Consider the following 18,042-nt stretch of genomic DNA (forward strand, 5'->3'; position numbering starts at 1 on the left):
GAGGATTTGAGGAGGGTCCAATGGGGGAAGGAGGGGGCGGAGTAGGGCGGGGGAGGGCGCGAGGCCTTCTCGGCTCCGGAGCCTTTGCTTGATTGTCCAGTGTCCCAACCTAACATTGGTCGGGACAGGGGACAAACAAGCAAATATTGGGACAGTCCAGATAAAATCAGGATGTCTGGTTACCCTAGCCCCAGCCCTGATCCCCCTCCTGCCCTCCTACACCCAAACTCCTCATCCTCAGCCCCACCCCAGATCCCTCACCCCCTCCCACACCCCAATCCCAATTTTATGAGTGTTCATGGCCTGCCATACAATTTCTATTCCTCGATGTGGCTCTCAGGCCAAAAAGTTTGCCCACCCTTGGTGTAAGGCAATCTTTGGACAGACAGTTTGTAAAGTAATTGTGATCCTTAAGAATAGGAGATGACGTATAGAGCATTAAAGAGAAGAATCTTTCAGGTTTGTAACACAGACATACCTGATTTTTCTTTCTATGCTCCTTTACATCCACATTCTAGATAGCAGGCTTACTTGTTCTGGATTTCTTTGACTTTGAATAACCTCCTCCTTCTTCCTGCTAACAAGTAATCAAGCAAGTTAAATTAATGCACTCAGTGCTGAGTAACACTAAGCCAACAGCTAAACTAACAAATGTCATATCTGCATATAAGATATTTGGTTGACTAGTACAGGAAATAGAAAATAAGCATACATTTTGTAGATCAATTAAACAATGTTCAAAATGTGGGGATAATGTACCATATGTAACATAAGATTAAATTAAAACCAAAACTGCTGAAAATATCCTTTAAAAATGTTGAATCAAAAGTAATGGCCAAACATTCCAAGAGCAACTAGTGACTTTTGAATGCCCAACTTCACATACCTTAAAGGGGCCAATTTTTCAAAGGATGGGTGCTTAGGTTAAAAGTGATTTCCCAGGGATACATATGTTGCCCTGGATTGACGGCATATTAAGTGCACTCAGCCACTATAATTAATGAAACAGAACACCACATAGTTAAGGGTTAATTTGGAGACAGGCTATCAGAAGCAAGGTCATAACTACTGACAGTTTTGTTCCTCAGAATGGGATGGGGGAAAGGAAAGTAAATAACCAAGAATGAAAGAAGATATGTGGATGGACAACCTGCAGTCTAGATGCCTCAGATATTAAAAGTTTATTGAAAGTTGGGAAAAGTGATGAGCCAGTAAGGATCATTATGACTTCTGTGTTTTATAGAAGTTGGTTACAAAAAGTTTAGATAATAGAGTGTACTTGGGAGCTGTTCTCTGGAGCTATCCCGGGAGATACATTTTTTCCTGACATCTTTACTCCCAGCAGGGAGGTGTCTGGCCAGCGCTGACTTGTCATTAATTACTCAATAATGTCTCAGAATATAGCTAAACATCTGAGATGTTCTAAACCTATTGCTTATGTCTGTGTGTGGTTAAATCTAATGAACTGCTTAGACAGGAGCATGCTTACTTGCATTTAATTCTTGATCAGACAGAATGACTGTGTTCCTATTGATTTATTCCTGACAGCGCCTGGAGTGAAATAGTTAAGTTACCAGTGTTGGGGATTCTGAAAACCCTGGGTAACACACATTAGGACCTGTGGTTAATATACTTATTAATTATCTGGAAAAAGTGAAAAATTATAAGGGGGCAATATGTGCAGATGTTGCAAAATTATTTAGAATACTCAAGACTTGAAAATACTATGATGAACTCCACAGGGACCCAACAAAACTAAGTGAATGAGCAGCAAGATGGCAGATGACATTTACTGTTGACAAATGTAAATTAAAAGGAATAATTTGAAATACTCATACTCATTTCTAGGTTCTGAAATAATTGTGTCTTTTTCTAGAGCATTTATAGTTATGCGCCATGGTGGTGTGAAAAGGTAAAGGCATTGCAACCTCTTCAGGGCCCAGCTGGTCACATGGCTGTGACCGGGTGGAGTATGAAAGGGAGCTGGGGGAAAAGCTGGGTCAAAGGGGAGCTAAGAAGAAAGGTGTGCCTTTTCTCCTGGCTGGCTAAAGTGGGGTTGGAGGGAAGCATTTGGGGAATTATTCTCCAGTGCTTTTAAGTCCATTTATTGTTTGTGTTTATTGCAGAAGTGTCTTAAAAGGATTGAGGTTTGGACCTTATTTATGTTCTCTGGTGGTGAACCTGCCCACCACTTTGCGAGTACTCATAATGAAAACTATGAGTTAAAACATAAAAAGAATGGAAAATACTACTGAAAATATTTACCACAATATAAATGGATGGTATTCCTTTATATTTAATACTCTTTTCCTTTGGGTTATTAGATATAAAAAAAGGATATAATAGAAATAGAAGAGGTTCAGAGATAGGCAACAATATGGTTAAAAGTATGGAAAGACTTCCATCAGAAGAGAGAGAAAAAGTTAGAACAGTTTTATTCAGAGAGGAGACAAATGAAAGGGGATATAAAGTACATAAAATTATGAATGGTATCTAGAAGTTATTTGGGTGCTCCTATTGATCCTTTCTGATACTACAAGAGTAAATGGATTAAAAGTGAAACAAAGACAGAAAGAATTAAAAAAAAACCCCAAAAAAGGAAATACTTCTTTTATGTTTTACACAATGCATACCTAGCCTATAGAATTTATTGTCACAGGATATTACTGAATCCAAGAGTTTAGCAGGATTAAAAAAGATGAGACATTTATATAACTAATGAGACCATCCATAGCTACATTAAAATAAACGATACAAATAATAAATGATACAAATCTTGTGTTGCAGGGCATAAGCCACCTACTAACAGTTTGGGGCAGGAAGAAAACTGTCCTGATGGGCCATTTCAAGAATTCATGCACCTTCCACTCGAGCATTAGCTACTAGTCACCACTGAAGATGTAATAAAGCATTTACTATATACCTCGTTAGTGCTGTGTGGATACTTATGAAGTGCTGACATGATCAATGAAGCTGATAGCTATGCACCTCAATTTAAATGTCTCAATACTTTGGATTAAGGAGATGGTGGCAATCTGTAACATACCTGGATTATCCGCAAACAGAAATGACTGTATGGAACCATAAAATTAATCAGTCTTCACTGTAATTACACGTATTGGTATTTGAAATAAATAGAGTTTACATTTTCTGCAAGTTTCTTTGAATTATGATTAAGTAAAATACATGTGCAGAAATGGATGTTCTAAATTGACTGCATACACTTCATCAAATAGGAAAAGCTTTCATGCAGTCAGAAGATTCTCATTAATATGACCATTATAAAGTGGATTAATAAATTCCAGAAATAGGTTGTATGGTATTGTGAATGTCCTAACAAGATTTTTACATGGATTCAGAAAATTTATTTTCATAACCCCCCAAAAATATTTACATTAAATGATACTGTTAACCTTATCAGCATTACTACATATTTAATTTCTGAAGGAGTATGTTTTCAAAGTTTTAAAAGTTGGCAAAAAGATTCTGAAAATACAGGAATGAAATAAAAGTTTTACATTATCCAGGCCATAAGGGATTTTTTGTATTCCCCGTTTTGCTTCATCTGGTCACTATTCTAAAATCAAAAAGTATATATTGTCTTTTTCATCACTTAGTGTCTGGATGTTAGTGAGTCTTTTACCTGCCTTCTTTTGCCACAACTTTTCTTTGAAGTTGTTTTCAAATGGGTCTCCATCTTTGAGTAAATCTGTTTTGAGGTCACTACTTCACAGTGCAAGGGATCATTCACTGTCAACACCTTAAAATACAAAAGTTGATATATCCTCATTAACTAAAACTCCAGTACTATTGTAATGGTTATCATGACAGGACTTCTGATCGACTTTTTTTGGCCACTGAATCTCACCATTACAATCCACCCTGACCTGTAACTTCTAACAACACTAACACCAAACTGAATTATGCAGATATATCTATTACTTGCTGTCCAAAGAACAGACCACTATCAATATATACCCTTTCTTACTGATGTACATTCTCACTCTAGCAGCTAACCTGTGTCTGTGAGGCATTAATAGCCTACTGTTTAAAATTTTACAGACTTTGGTATTTAAAAGTCAGTAGACATAAATGAAGAACTGTGCTCACAGAAAATATGCGAGTGCCCCTCTCTGCTCAATCCCCTTCATCAACCCCCACCCCACACATTATAACAAACAAACCCCAACAATAATAAAGTCAGGCTGAAAAATAATTACAGTCTACCAAATTCATATTTTTAGATTAAGAAAATAATGAGAAGGAAAATACCACTTCACACCCTGTGCCGCACTACCTGGAGTTTTTAGGATAAAACATATTTTCATTTTCTTTTGGTGAAGAGCATTCTTAAATAGCAGCAATAAAAGGTTCTACAGTACATCTTGTAAAGAAAGTGCAACAAAAATGTCTGGATAATTTTCTTAAAGTTAAAAGCCTTTGTAGACACAAATTAAAAGCCAAATTAGGAGATTCAAAGCACAACTTATGTTCTTGAATGTCTGAAAAAACTTGGTGCTAAATTCATCACTGTTATTGCACTGAACTCAGTTTACCACTTCTTGTTTCATTAACACTCAAGAAGAAGTATCATACTCTATTTAAATTATTCTTAGTGTGCCATTTAGCACAAAGTTCAAATGCTGTTAACAACTTGCATTTATACTAGGGTGGTCAAGCGATTAAAAAAAATAACCGTGATTAATTGTACTGTTAAACAATAATGGAATACCATTTATTTAAATATTTTTTGATGTTTTCTACATTTTTAAATATTTTTATTTCGACTACAACACAGAATACAAAGTGTACACTGCTCACTTTATATTTATTTTAATTACAAATACTTTCACTGTAAAAAACAAAAGAAATAGTATTTTAAAATTAATCTAATACAAGTACACCTCTATCCCAATATAACGTTGTCCTCGGGAGCCAAAAAATCTTACCACATTATAGGTGAAACCGCGTTATATCGAATTTGTTTTGATCTGCCGGAGTGCGCAGTCCCACCCCCACCCCGGAGCGTTGCTTTACCGCGTTATATCCGAATTTGTGTTATATCAGATCGCATTATATTGGGTAGAGGTGTACTGTAGCACAATCTCTTCATCATGAAAGGTGAACTTACAAATGTAGTATTATATACCTAAAAAGAAAATGCATTCAAAAATAAAGCAACGTAAATCTTTAGAGCCTAGAACGTCCACTCAGTCCTACTTCTTGTACAACCAATGGCTCAGACAAACAAGTTGGTTTACATTTACGGGAGATAATGCTGTCCACTTCTTGTTTACAACGTAATCTGAACATGAGAACAGGTGTTAGTATGGCACTGTTATAGCTGGCATCGCAAGATATATACGTGCCAGATGTGCTAAAGATTTATATGTCCCTTCATGCTTCAACCATCATTCCAGAGGACATATGTCCACACTGATGACAGGCTCTGCTAGATAACGATACAAAGCAGTGTGGACAGATGCATGTTCATTTTCATTATGAATCAGATGATACTAGCAGACGGTTGATTTTCCTTTCTGGTGGCTCAGCTCTGTATTTTCCATGTCAGAGTGTCAGGCTTTTAAGACTTCTGAAAGCATGCTCCACACTTGGTAGCCCTCAGATTTTGGAAAGCATTTCAGATTCTTAAACCTTGGGTCGAGTGCTGTAGCCATATTTAAGAAATTCACATTGGTACCTTCTCTGCATTTTGTCAAATCTGCAGTGAAAGTGTTCTTAAAACATGAACAACGTGCTGGGTCATCATCTGAGACTGCTATAACATGAAATATATGGCATAATGCGGGTAAAACATCAGGAAACACACAATTCTCCCCAAAGGAGTTCAGTCCTATATTTAATTAATGCATTTTTTTTTAAACGAGCGTAGTCAGCATGGATGCATGTCCTCTGGAACAGTGGCGGAAAGATGAAGAGGCATATGATTGTTTAGCTTACCTGGCATGTAAATATCTTGCAATGCCAGCTGCTAACGTGCCCTGCAAATGCCTGTTCCTCACTTTCAGGTGACGTTGTAAATAAGAAGCATTATCTCCTGTAAATGTAAACAAACTTGTTTGTCTTAGCAATTGGCTGAACAAGAAGTAGGACTAAGAGAACTTGTAGGCTCTGAAGTTTTACGTGGTTTTGTTTTTGAATGCAGTTATGTAACAAAAATTTACATTTGTAAATTGCATTTTCATCATAAAGAGATTGCACTACAGTACCTGTACGAAGTGAATTGAAAAATACTATTTCTTTTGTTTATCATTTTTCCAGTGCAAATATTTGTAATTAAAATAATAATATAAGGGGGGGAAACGTACACTTTGTATTCTGTGTTGTAACTGAAATCAATATCTTAGAAAATGTAGAAGGACATGCAAAATATTTAATACATTTCAATTGGTATTGTTTAACAGTGCAATTAAAACTGCGATTGATCATGATGCATTTTTTTAATTGCAATTCATTTTTTTGAGTTAATCTCATGAGTTAATTGCAATTAATGGACAGCCCTAATTTTTACTAACTTGTAATCTAAACAGCTATTATACAAGCAAAGGTTTTCAATGAATGTGTTGTAATAACTGAATCTGCTAAAGTTTCAAGCTTGTGTAAAAGCACCGGGCTTACATATTCTGTAGTCTACAGCTACTAGGTGATACAATCACATACTTGATCTGATCTGATATACCATCTAGTAGCTGGTTGTAGAACACAACTTTGTGTGAAGACAGACTGGCACATACAAAATGGAAGCATATTATTGTTTATAAGTTTTGCCAGTCCCATTAAATAAAAATCTGGAATGAAATTTAAAGGAATTACTCTTCCTTTCAGAAAGTCACAATTACAGGAGCATACAGCTCAGATGATAAAACAAATCATAGTATTTTACTGTAAAAAGAGGCAATGGTTAAAGATTTTAATACAAATTACAGCAAATATTAGAAACACACAATCTACCTGGCAGAACTAAGATACAGCATCAAATGCAATGAATAGTCTATTTACCTCAGGGCTTATACACACACTGAATTGTTGAGAGCTAGTATAGGTGAAACCTATTATTCACTGTACCTGCTCATAGTTGACTTGTGAATGGTGATTGGTTGTCTTGGTGATATACTCCTTTGATGGTATTAATGATTGTTGATATTCTTCTCTTTTGGCTCTGTGCACTGTACTGTTTAAAACCAATCTGAGAATATTTAACCCTGCTCCTTCAGTTGGGCTCTTTGTTTGATGCTGTGATATGCTCGTGTTCGCAATTTCTTTGTCTGACTCAGAAATCTGTATATGTACCTTCTTTGAACTGTGACTTGCCCCAAGTATTTTAGTGGTGTTTTGATTTGATAACTTTCCCCCCTTTTTTGTAGTAGAACTGAGTAGTGCAGGTTTTTTCAAACCTAGATTGGCATTTGATATCTGAAGCACTGATTTGTCATTAGCAGATAATGAAGAATAATTTATCTTCTCAGGTTTGCCTCTACTTGAATTCCTATCTAAGGATGGGCTATTAGAAAAAGCAGAATTTGTCAGTTGCTTACTAGTTTCTTTTTTCTGGTCACATATAGGTCTACCACTTTTTACACTTGTTTTCCCAGTCATTCTCTGAGCAACAGTGCCATTAGTAAGATTTTTGAATGACACAATTTGGACAGGTTTGTATACCTGATTTACACTGGGGTTGCATACAGTTAATTTAGACATGGTGACATCTCTAACTACTTTTGGAGAATGCTGTAAAACACTCACTTTTTTCTTTCCTTCATTGGCTCTTGTGGCCTTTATATCCATTTGCAACAACTTGCCTTTGAAAATAGGTATAATTCTAGTGGCATTGTTCCTTTGAGAATCCACAGATGAATTCTTAGACATTCTTAAGGATTCATTTGAGTGACCTGGTACTCCTGATGCTCCTGGAGTCTGCTGCTGCTGTCTACTATGCACTGTTTTCTTCATGGCCTCAGCAACAGAATCCTCTGGACACGGAATGAGATTTGAGAAAATACATTGTTTTGGCTGATTGATCAAAAGCTCCATCCTGTGGCTAATTCTTGAACTGCCTTTTGAAGAAGTCTGCGGCAAAGTCTCTCTCCTTGGAGGTGCTTGAGTCAGAGATACCTTGCATATTGGTTTGCCAGTCAGATTTGCAGGCTTGGCATTTACTTCCTGTAACACACAGCTGTTGCCATACTGATTCAACTGAACGAAGAGAGTTAGTTTACAATGCTACAATAACGTAGTCTGTATACAACATACACTGTACACATGTTTGTGTTGGTTATTTTACAATTCTGTTTTTAATAACAACCTCAAATTAAGAACATTGTATGCTCGCTATTAAGACATTTAAGGAAAGACTTTTTCAGCTTGATAAATGAAAAGTAATATGTATGCAAATATCTGATTGTCAGGATGGCAAATATGCTGCACAATATATATCCTTTCAATCAAGAATAAAAAAGCATGCCACAAGCTATATATGGAGATTACTTCACCACCACTGAAATGGAACCCAGCAACCTTTTTACATCACATAGCAACAATAAAAGACACAAGGGAATTTTTTCTGTTACAAATACAATTGGAGAAACCATTTCAGTAATGTGCCCCTTTCACATCTGTTATACCAGATCATTTTATTCCATCTCATGGAAAAAATCCGATGAAAGGGAAAAACTACTCTGAAAATTCTGTGCGACTTGCCACACTGAGTTTCTGCTACAATATCCTCTTTGAGGAAAAGGGTCTAGAGCCCATAGGGAGAGATCCAGTTCCACCCTTCAGGATATTATGGCATCTGCATGCAGGGCAAACTCCTCTGTGCTGCTCCTCAGTGCTCCTATTGTGCCACAGGAAACCAAGATACCTTTGACTCCCTAATCAGCAGATATGTTCAATCAACCCTCTCTTTAAATGAGTAGTAGCTGCTATCATTCAAAATTAGTTTTGCTCTGATTACAATTATCTTCCATTAGGACAGTGTTTCCCAAACTTGGGACGTCACATGTGTAGGGAAAGCCTCTGGCAGGCTGGGCTGTTTTGTTTACCTGCCGCGTCCACAGGTCCGGCCGATCGCAGATTCCACTGGCTGTAGTTTGCCGCTCCAGGACAATGAGAGCTGCTGGAAGTGGTGGCCAGTACGTCCCTGGGCCCACGCCGCTTCCAGCAGCTCCCATTGGCCTGGAGCGATGAACTGCAGCCAGTGGGAGCCGTGATTGGCCGGACCTGCGGACACGGAAGATAAACAAACCGGCCCGGCCTGCCAGGGGCTTTCCCTACACAAGTGGCATCCCAAGTTTGGGAAACACTCCATTAGGACATTCTCCTCAATTGCACAGTTATCACAGATGGTAATACTATGGCTATGCCCTCTGTCTCACACCAAGCTGACAAGCTGACAAACCACCTGAAACCTCACAGAACTCTGATAGTGAGTTTTGAGGGATGAGGGACAAAACTCACTGGATCCAGTCTCCCCTTTTTCTGCTCATTATGAGCTACATTTGGTTGATGAGGCACTTTTTGGATTGCTACATTTCTCAAAAGGGGAAGACCTAATCCTTAGCCATTATCTGGGAGAAGGGATAGCTCAGTGGTTTGAGCAGTGGCCTGCTTAAACCCAGAGTTGTGAGTTCAATCCTTGAGGGGGCCACTTACAGATCTGGGGAAAAAATCTGTCTGGGGATTGGTCCTGCTTTGAGCTGGGGTTGTACTAGATGCCTCCTGAGTCCCCTACCAACCCTGATATTCTATGGAGTCTGCAGGGCACAGGCACCTACTGGTTTCTCGGTGGGGGGAGGGATAGTTCAGTGGTTTGAGCATTAGCCTGCTAAACCCAGGCTTGTGAGTTCAATCCTTAAGGAGGCCATTTAGGAAACTGGGGTAAAAATGTGTCTGGTGTTGGTCCTGTTCTGAGCAGGGAGTTGGACTAGATGACCTCCTGAGGTCCCTTCCAACCCTGATATTCTCTCTCTGATCTTAGAGTAATACTGTGGACTGCAAACCAATTTCTAGTGGTCCACACAGAGCTGGCTGACTATCCTTGTCTCTAGTTACTTCTACAGACATCTAGACTTCTCATAGCAAAGAAATGCCTGGATGTCTGTGAAAACTATACAAAAAAAGGAGTCATCCTAACTTTCTCCATTAGGGGCTGCAGCTGCTGGAAAGAGAGAAACAGCAGATCTTAACATTTTCAAAACTCTGCAATTTCTACTGCATTCTTCAAATTCTACTCTTCATTTTTAAAAAAATTAAGCTTTTCTTCTTTCACTGACAAGATAATCAGCATGTGTGCTACTGCTCAGCAAGGGCTGAAATTGGTATTTCATATAAGCGATTATTCTAAAAGAATTGTAAATTCTGCTCCTTCCCATCCTCTTCACCTCTGAAGTGTGAACTTCAGCCTGACTGGAACCATTTAAATGTTTGTGATAAGTCCAGACCACATATTTTCTCTAATTTTCTTTTTCAAAACAAGGAGAAAAATATTATTGTGATATTATTGTAGCAGAGTTAAGATAAAAAAAATTCAGGAAAAGGAAACCTTAGATTCCAACAGAATTTTTAATTTGGCTACATATCGCTTCCACATCTTATTATACAGTTATGATGTGAACAGTAATATGTCAGGCAACCCATTTAACTAGAAAAACACAAGTATTAACAATTATTCATGGTGAGAAATACTTTTATACTCTTGCAGTGTTCTGAAAATTCACATGGGAAAGAGCACATATCATGAACAACACTATGCCCATCAATATAAATATTAATATAAACATAATACTTCTTACATGCATGGGATGTTTGATGAGTTCTTTTGTGGCATACAATGCTTTACTTGTCATTTTTACTGGAAATCCACATAGATGAGGAAGTTTAGACTTTAGGTCAGAAAGAAAAGAGTTTAATACACCTTCTAAATCTATTCTATTAAAATATTGGACTGGTTGACTTCTTATGCAACTTAAAGGGTACCTGAACAAGTGTTAAGGGCTATGTAAGATTTTGTATAATGTAATTAGCATTTTGTATAATGAAACTGTTTATCCTTTTCTTGAGTAAAAGCTTAAATACACACTAAAATTTCTTCAAAAGAATTTAAAATAAAAAAAGCAGCTTTACTATTTTTTAAAGGGACCAAAATTTTAGTAGTTTTAATGGTTTTAGAGATTTGAAAGTTTTACTCTTATTAGGCTAAATTAAGCCATTTTCATTCCCATTGAGAAGTACTTTACTGCTTGAGCAGTCCCACTGAAATCAATGGGACTTCCTGCAGAACAAGGTATTATTCAACATGAGTAAAAGTGATAGAAACTAGTGCTTTATTTGTAATATCCTCCCGGTTTTCTTCATTTCCTTCTCTGGATATTTTAAATTATTTTCTCATTAAAAGCACAACTCAATATGAATCTTGGTTTTTAGTCTGACTTCTTTCTTTGTGAGCATGGTTCTGAAATCAGAATTTCCTAATTAATGTGAACACCCTCTACTGGCAGTCATTTCAGCAGCAACATAAAATGTCTGAAACAAATATTATTTTTTCAGTATTTCAATGACACACAGGTGGATTTAAAAAAGTAAACCTAGAATATGGAGGATAGTCTCCACTGGATTGCACAAATTGCAAAGCAAAGGAAAAATGAGGCCTAAACTAATTGATAATGCCCCTGCTAAAGGATAACTTGCAAAGAAAAATATTCTTAGTGCCATTTCTTGTTTCTATATCAAGGAGGCCTGAAAAGATTTATTTTTATAAAAAGGGGGGTTTTCTGCTTGTTTTTAAGATTATAAAGTCACAGGTCGTCTAGCCTGCTTTTCCTGGAAGACTCTTGATGATTGTGAGGAACAAGTAACTTCACAGATATTATTGGGGTGAAACCAGACTTAGGCTTCAATTGTGAAAACACTTAAAATGTGCTTAACTTTAAGCATGAGAGTAAATGTTAGCAGGATCAGGGCCTGTGTGGTGAAGTAATTTTATTCAGATTAAGATTTACTAAAATTTAATTTTTATTCAATGGGCTTTTTTTGTCTTTGTTGTTAAAGCCTATTTAACTCATATGCCTGAACAAACAGGCTGAAGAAAAAATATTCTCTCTAAGATTTGGCATCCCAGCACCTACAAGAGTTCTAATTCATATCTCAGGATCCTTTAAGAAACATCTCCAGAAAAATAGGGAAGCCTAGATTTGACATTATTCATTAATAACACAGAAGGACTGAATCAAATATTTTGGACTATATTTTCTGGTGGCATAGCCTCATTCGCTTCAATGGAATTACAACTGCAGTGAATTTGGCCCCCTATTTGGATTAGAGTTTGGATCTTGGTTAGCATGATAAAGGAGAAGACAGTACAACACAAAAGAAAATATATATAAAGGATATGTAAAGAGCCGTTCCCCTATCAGTTTGAAGTAAACACTGCAATATATTTTTGTCTCTCCACGATCCTCTGGAAGGATATACCCATACTAAAAATAAAATACACATATAAATGGAATGCTATTTTAAACAAATTGATTAATATAAAAACATTAAAAAAGGTACAAAAGGAAAAAAAATCATATGTAATCATGTTCTTTCCTACCAGATTCTTCCAGTGCATCTGAAAGTCTTTGTATGAATGAAAAGGAGACTCTGGTGGAATTATATGGCTAATACTTATGATCTGACCCATTTTCATGCTGTACAGGGGTAAAGCAAAGACAGAATGTTCGATACAACCCATAGCATAGCTGAAAGCACAGTTATTTGGTTAACTGTTTGTTTTTGTTGGAAATTAAATAGAATTTTACCTTGGCAAGACATAGCACCAGTTACTTAAAATGGAGTGTCTCTGAATGACTGTATTTTTATTGTTGTCAAATATTTCTAAGATGTTGGCTGAAATGTCAAAGTCTTCCAGCTTTAAATAGAAAAAAAGTGTTTTGTTATTTTTAAATACTGCTTCATTTATACAAAGTGAAAAAGGAACATGCAAAACATCTAACGTGCATTCAAATGTACTACTGAAACTTATACATGAATATTCATTTATCAGTCATTGCAAGCTGCTAATTTTAGAATTATATTCACATTATAACATGGTGGAGTCTGTTTCAAATTTTAAAAACCTATACTTTCAGGAACTGGCTAAAGACGTAAATGACTTAAAGGCTGATAGGTCATATTGGAGGTACTTTAACATGCAAGTATACTAGATCCAGGAGGACAACATAAATGTCCTCAGATTAAGAACATCCTTTCTATCCCTGCAGTACTTTTAAATTCTACTCAGAAACTAACATATTCTAATGTTGGACAACTTAGTGACAGTATTGCACCACAATAACCAAGGTAGCAAAAGATCCCAACAAGGCTACCAAGAAGCTATATGCCTTTGCCTGTTGGAAAAATCAAGAGAGATGCCCAGATATTCTGAGAGAAGACACGCTGGAGCTAAAGCCACAGACATTCTTAGACCTGGAGAAACATTCTTTTCTGACTCTGTTGTTTGTCATGGGTTGTGTCCATCCAGTGACAGAAAAGCCCTTTCCATTGTTGTGTCTATCTTCAGACTAGCAAATTATGGACCACAATGGGATTATACTGATTTTTGATAATGAAACTACATCATGTTAACTACATCATCACTGCCTGTGTCATTTTCAAGGCTACCCTAAAGTTGTCTTTGATTAGTATGTTGTCTAGCTAGGGGGGAAAGTGGAATTTCTTTCTCCTGAGAGCCAAAGATATTCTAAAGGATAGAAATGGATTGAAAATGCTTGCTTTTGTAAGCAAAGAAGTAATCATAAATTTAGTACTCATTGTACCAGATCTGTTAAGGTGACATGGTGGCTATCAGAGCCGATGCTCATTTCTTAATACTGAAGTATGGTTTCTGATATATTTATTAACTATGCTCATGTCCAGCATGACCCAAACTGCTTCTAACTTTTTTGGGGTATCACAAAGAAAATGGAGCAGGTTTCAAAGAAGCGCTGTTCAGACAGAACTTCTTTGATAGCTCTGATGGCTAAAAGTTGATAGATGGTTTTGAACATAAGATGTTACTTTAAGGGTATGGCTACACTCAGAACTTCAAAGTGCTGCCACGGCAGTGCTTTGAAGTGCGAGTGTGGTCGCAGCGCCAGCGCTGGGAGAGACTCTCCCAGTGCTGCACGTACTCCACCTCCCCGTGGGGATTAGCTTGCAGCACTGGGAGCCACGCTCCCAGTGCTGGGGCACTGTTTACACTGGCGCTTTGCAGCACTGTAACTTGCTGCGCTCAGGGAGGTGTTTTTTTCACACCCCTGAGCGAGAAAGTTGCAGCACTGTAAAGCACCAGTGTAGCCAAGGCCTCTGTTATAGGATGGAAGTGAAAGAAGGATTATCTCCTGGGGAATGCGGGAGAATATTATGGTATAAATCGACCTAGTGGCATAAAGACGTCCGTCCACTGTAATCATCATGCACTGTGTGCAGATGTCCTTCTGTTCCGTGGAGACTACAAGGAAGGGGTCAAAAACCCTGGTGTCAAACAGGGTTTTTGGTGTTTGTGGATGATACAGTGCTTAAATCTCAGTGGCGTCATCTGCCTCTATTGTTACTAATTCATCTTCTTCTCCAGAGGAGGACTGTTGTGTAACATCTTTGCCTGGCAGTCCCAAATGGATGTACGTTTCATATGAAAAATCTACTATCTTTGGGGAAATAGTTCTACCAGCACGCGCTTCCCTTTTCCAATGCTCTATTATTATTTTCCCTGAAATTCTCTTCAAATAGCAACTGTAGGGAAATCTCACAGCTCTGACATTCTGATTGGAATGACTGTCAGACTCTCATGAGTACAGCCATTTCCAATAATATATGGCATATATATTCAGTACAAGATGAGGATAAGGAACTAACATAGTGCATGTCCAATGGCAATTGGGAGTAAACATCTTGATCCACCATGTCCTTTTCAAATAAAGCATCCCAGATAAAATACAGCCAATAAAAAAGTGCAAGTAGGATGAACAAAATTAGCCATAGAAATTAGAACTGTTCTGTACCTTGGGTGGCGGTAGTCGAATTGTGCAAGCCTCTACACTGATGCAAAGTTGGGTCTCTGATACATTGAGGTCCATGACTGAAATAAAATCAAAACCAAAACCACTCTGTATATCTGTATAATTGTCTATTAAGTGAAAAGGTAAAGCCAAGATTCTTATTTAAGAAAACAAACACACAAAAAAACCCAACCCTCCAACTATTATGCTCAGTGTAGCAGTACCAAAAGGTAAGAAGAATTACTCTTCATGTATAAAGAATTATATTTCAATTTTTTGAAATCAAAATAAGCATTGTCTGGCTAATTCCTAATATCAATGACTAAATTTCACTTGTAAAATGTATGTGAACATACATAACTGCACAAAGCTCACAGTTGTATGTCCAAATGGTCACTTGAATGCACAAATATCAATTTGCACAGGCAATTACCTGCTCCTGAAAATATTTTCCAGGTGCAAATTTAGGTGTCAATGTTTTAAAATTTAGTTCTTAAAATTTATATTTGAGGTATAGAAATAAAATAAATATATTTTCTATATATTTATTCCTAATGTACTAAGGAATAACACCACTGTGGTCTGATGTTTTGAGAACTGTAAATTTAAGGCAGTTAATCATAGTTATTCATTTTACTTTACCCATGTTCATCAAACCTCCATAACACTTGTGCAGTCTGAACTACATTTGCCTAAAATTAACTGTTATAACCAGGTTCTCCCAACCATATATGTCAATCTATGGTCATAGGTTAAGATTAATAGTATAAAAATACTGCTCTCTCTCTTATAGAGGTGCAATTAATTTGAAAAGTGTCCATATAATTTAAAGAAGAATCTGTCAATAGGTATCATATGATTGAAGTTATCTGTAGATTGCAAAATGAAAAGATATTGAGCTGATATACTAAGACCATGGAAGCTTAGTACAGTCTAACTAATTTCTAATAGTACACAGCATTGTACTTACCAACAGCATTTTGCCTTCCCATATGAGACAAAAAATTGCTTCCTTAATAAATAAAATAAGTATGTATTATTTTTATAAAATGTATGCAAAAACCTAGTATACTTTAAGACTTTTATCTCAGAAGTATTTTATGTAGCAGAAATGTATAAACTGCATAGTTTATTTTGTGTGACAGGGTTCCTGTGTAGTTTGTTCCTCTCACAGAAAAGAAAAAAATTGTATCAGTGAATTTTTCATTGAATTAGAAGTGGCATGTAAATCAACACAGAAATATGCATGAAAGCACAACAACTATATAAATGATGTTTCTCTCTCAGTAAGGAATTTGTACACAGAATTGCTTTTCATTAGGTAACAGATAATGCAACTTCTACCACCATATGTGTGTGGGGGGGTGGGGGGAAGGCACTTTGTCTGTACAAGTGGGAAGAAAAGGGTGTGGTTCATTCAAGGTTGTTTCCCTCCTTCAAACTGAGGTGGGTAGGGAGAGGGAGGCATTACCTAAGCTAGGGCTGGCCAGAGGGGGTAAGGTAAGCCACTGTCCTCCTGCAGGGCTGGGAAAAGGTATATATGCTCTGTCCTGCCAGACAGAACCCTCTCTCATGGATCAGCAGTTCCCATCCATTGGACAAGTGTAGAACTGGGTTTTTGTGGTCTGTTGTGGGCACTGTCCTCTTTGCCTTTTTCAGGACTGGGAAGGAATTTTTCCCTTATCATCAGATTGGTTGGAATAGGGTGGAATTTTTCACCTTCCACACACCTTCAGGACCTGATTGGGTCAGCCAGGAAGTAAGGTTAAAGTAGTTGCAATGTGGTTGGTAGCAGTGTCCAGTGCAGGTAATTATTCCACAGGGAGTCTCGTTTTCTAATTAACTGGAGTTGGAAGGGGACTTAGGGGAAGGTATCCCCTAAAGAAGTTGGGGAACAGGGCTGGGGCTCCTAATGTCTGGTACAGTGAGGAGACAACTCCCTTTCCCCAGCCCCTTAACCCTCACATGAGGGAAAGGTGGTAGGGTCCAAGCAATGGTTGTAATCAAAGTTGGAGGGGTGGAGACTGATGGCAGCCCTCCACAAACATGTGGAAATGAGTGAGAAAGAATGATAATCTGCACTGAATGAATTATTGCTGATAATTCCCAGATGAATTAAGTTACTAAAGTTGCAGCCTAAAAAGCCACATTACTCACATCTTGTTGTACTTAAATGTCTGGAACAAAATCCTCAGGCTCAAAAGGAGAGCTGGATAGAAACATTGCTTTGTCTTCTTCCACCAACCCAAACCAGCTGATAGATTAGAAGCAACCCCAGAGCTACCATGTGTGTTTCACAACAAAAAGTTTTAGTCTAAGTGATACTATGAAATGAAGAACCAAATAGTGGCCTTGATTCCAATAAGGAGGGGCCACTGACAACAGATGGGTAGAATGTCTCAGAAAGTACCCAGGGGAGTTGGGGGTAAAGGTGCTGGACAGTGCTTTTCATACTGGTTGAAGAAGGGCTAGTGTGTACTTTGTCTCCACTCTCCCTCATACCAACCAGCTTGCCATGTCCCTTGGCCATGGAAAGCTTGTGGAAACATTCTGCTTAGGTCACATGCAGCACACTGTGGAAGGAGAAAAGAGCTGTCCTGAATACACTTCTTCATTAGCATACCTATACATAACAAGATACAGTGTAAAAGACGGTTACTCACCTTTGTAACTGTTGTTCTTCGAGATGTGTTGCTCACATCCATTCCAGTTAGGTGTGCGCGCCGCGCGTGCACGTTCGTCGGAAACTTTTTACCCTAGCAACTCCAGTGGGCCGGCAGGTCGCCCCCTGGAGTGGCGCCGCCATGGCGCCCAATATATATCCCTGCCGGCCCACCCGCTCCTCGGTTCCTTCTTGCCGGCGACTCCGACAGTGGGGAAGGAGGGCGGGTGTGGAATGGATGTGAGCAACACATCTCGAAGAACAACAGTTACAAAGGTGAGTAACCGTCTTTTCTTCTTCGAGTGATTGCTCACATCCATTCCA

The 18,042-nt window shown here is 37.9% G+C and overlaps 1 protein-coding gene across 1 annotated transcript in view; it reads right to left on the reverse strand.

Moving 5' to 3' along the window:
- C2H18orf63 (chromosome 2 C18orf63 homolog) overlaps nt 1–18,042 on the reverse strand; it is a 34,220-nt gene that overhangs the window by 3,777 nt on the left and 12,401 nt on the right. The window contains exons 5-13 of the mRNA XM_050939767.1: nt 16,027–16,068; nt 15,060–15,136; nt 12,819–12,928; nt 12,611–12,707; nt 12,382–12,494; nt 10,713–10,995; nt 7,087–8,214; nt 3,644–3,760; nt 479–577 (exon numbers count right to left, since the gene is read on the reverse strand). Coding sequence (XP_050795724.1) covers nt 515–577; nt 3,644–3,760; nt 7,087–8,214; nt 10,713–10,995; nt 12,382–12,494; nt 12,611–12,707; nt 12,819–12,928; nt 15,060–15,136; nt 16,027–16,068 — 2,030 coding nt within the window. The 3' untranslated portion in view covers nt 479–514. The remainder of the gene's footprint in view (nt 1–478; nt 578–3,643; nt 3,761–7,086; nt 8,215–10,712; nt 10,996–12,381; nt 12,495–12,610; nt 12,708–12,818; nt 12,929–15,059; nt 15,137–16,026; nt 16,069–18,042) is intronic.

This window comes from Gopherus flavomarginatus, chromosome 2, assembly GCF_025201925.1.
Source record: "Gopherus flavomarginatus isolate rGopFla2 chromosome 2, rGopFla2.mat.asm, whole genome shotgun sequence".
Taxonomy (NCBI): Eukaryota; Metazoa; Chordata; order Testudines; family Testudinidae; genus Gopherus; species Gopherus flavomarginatus.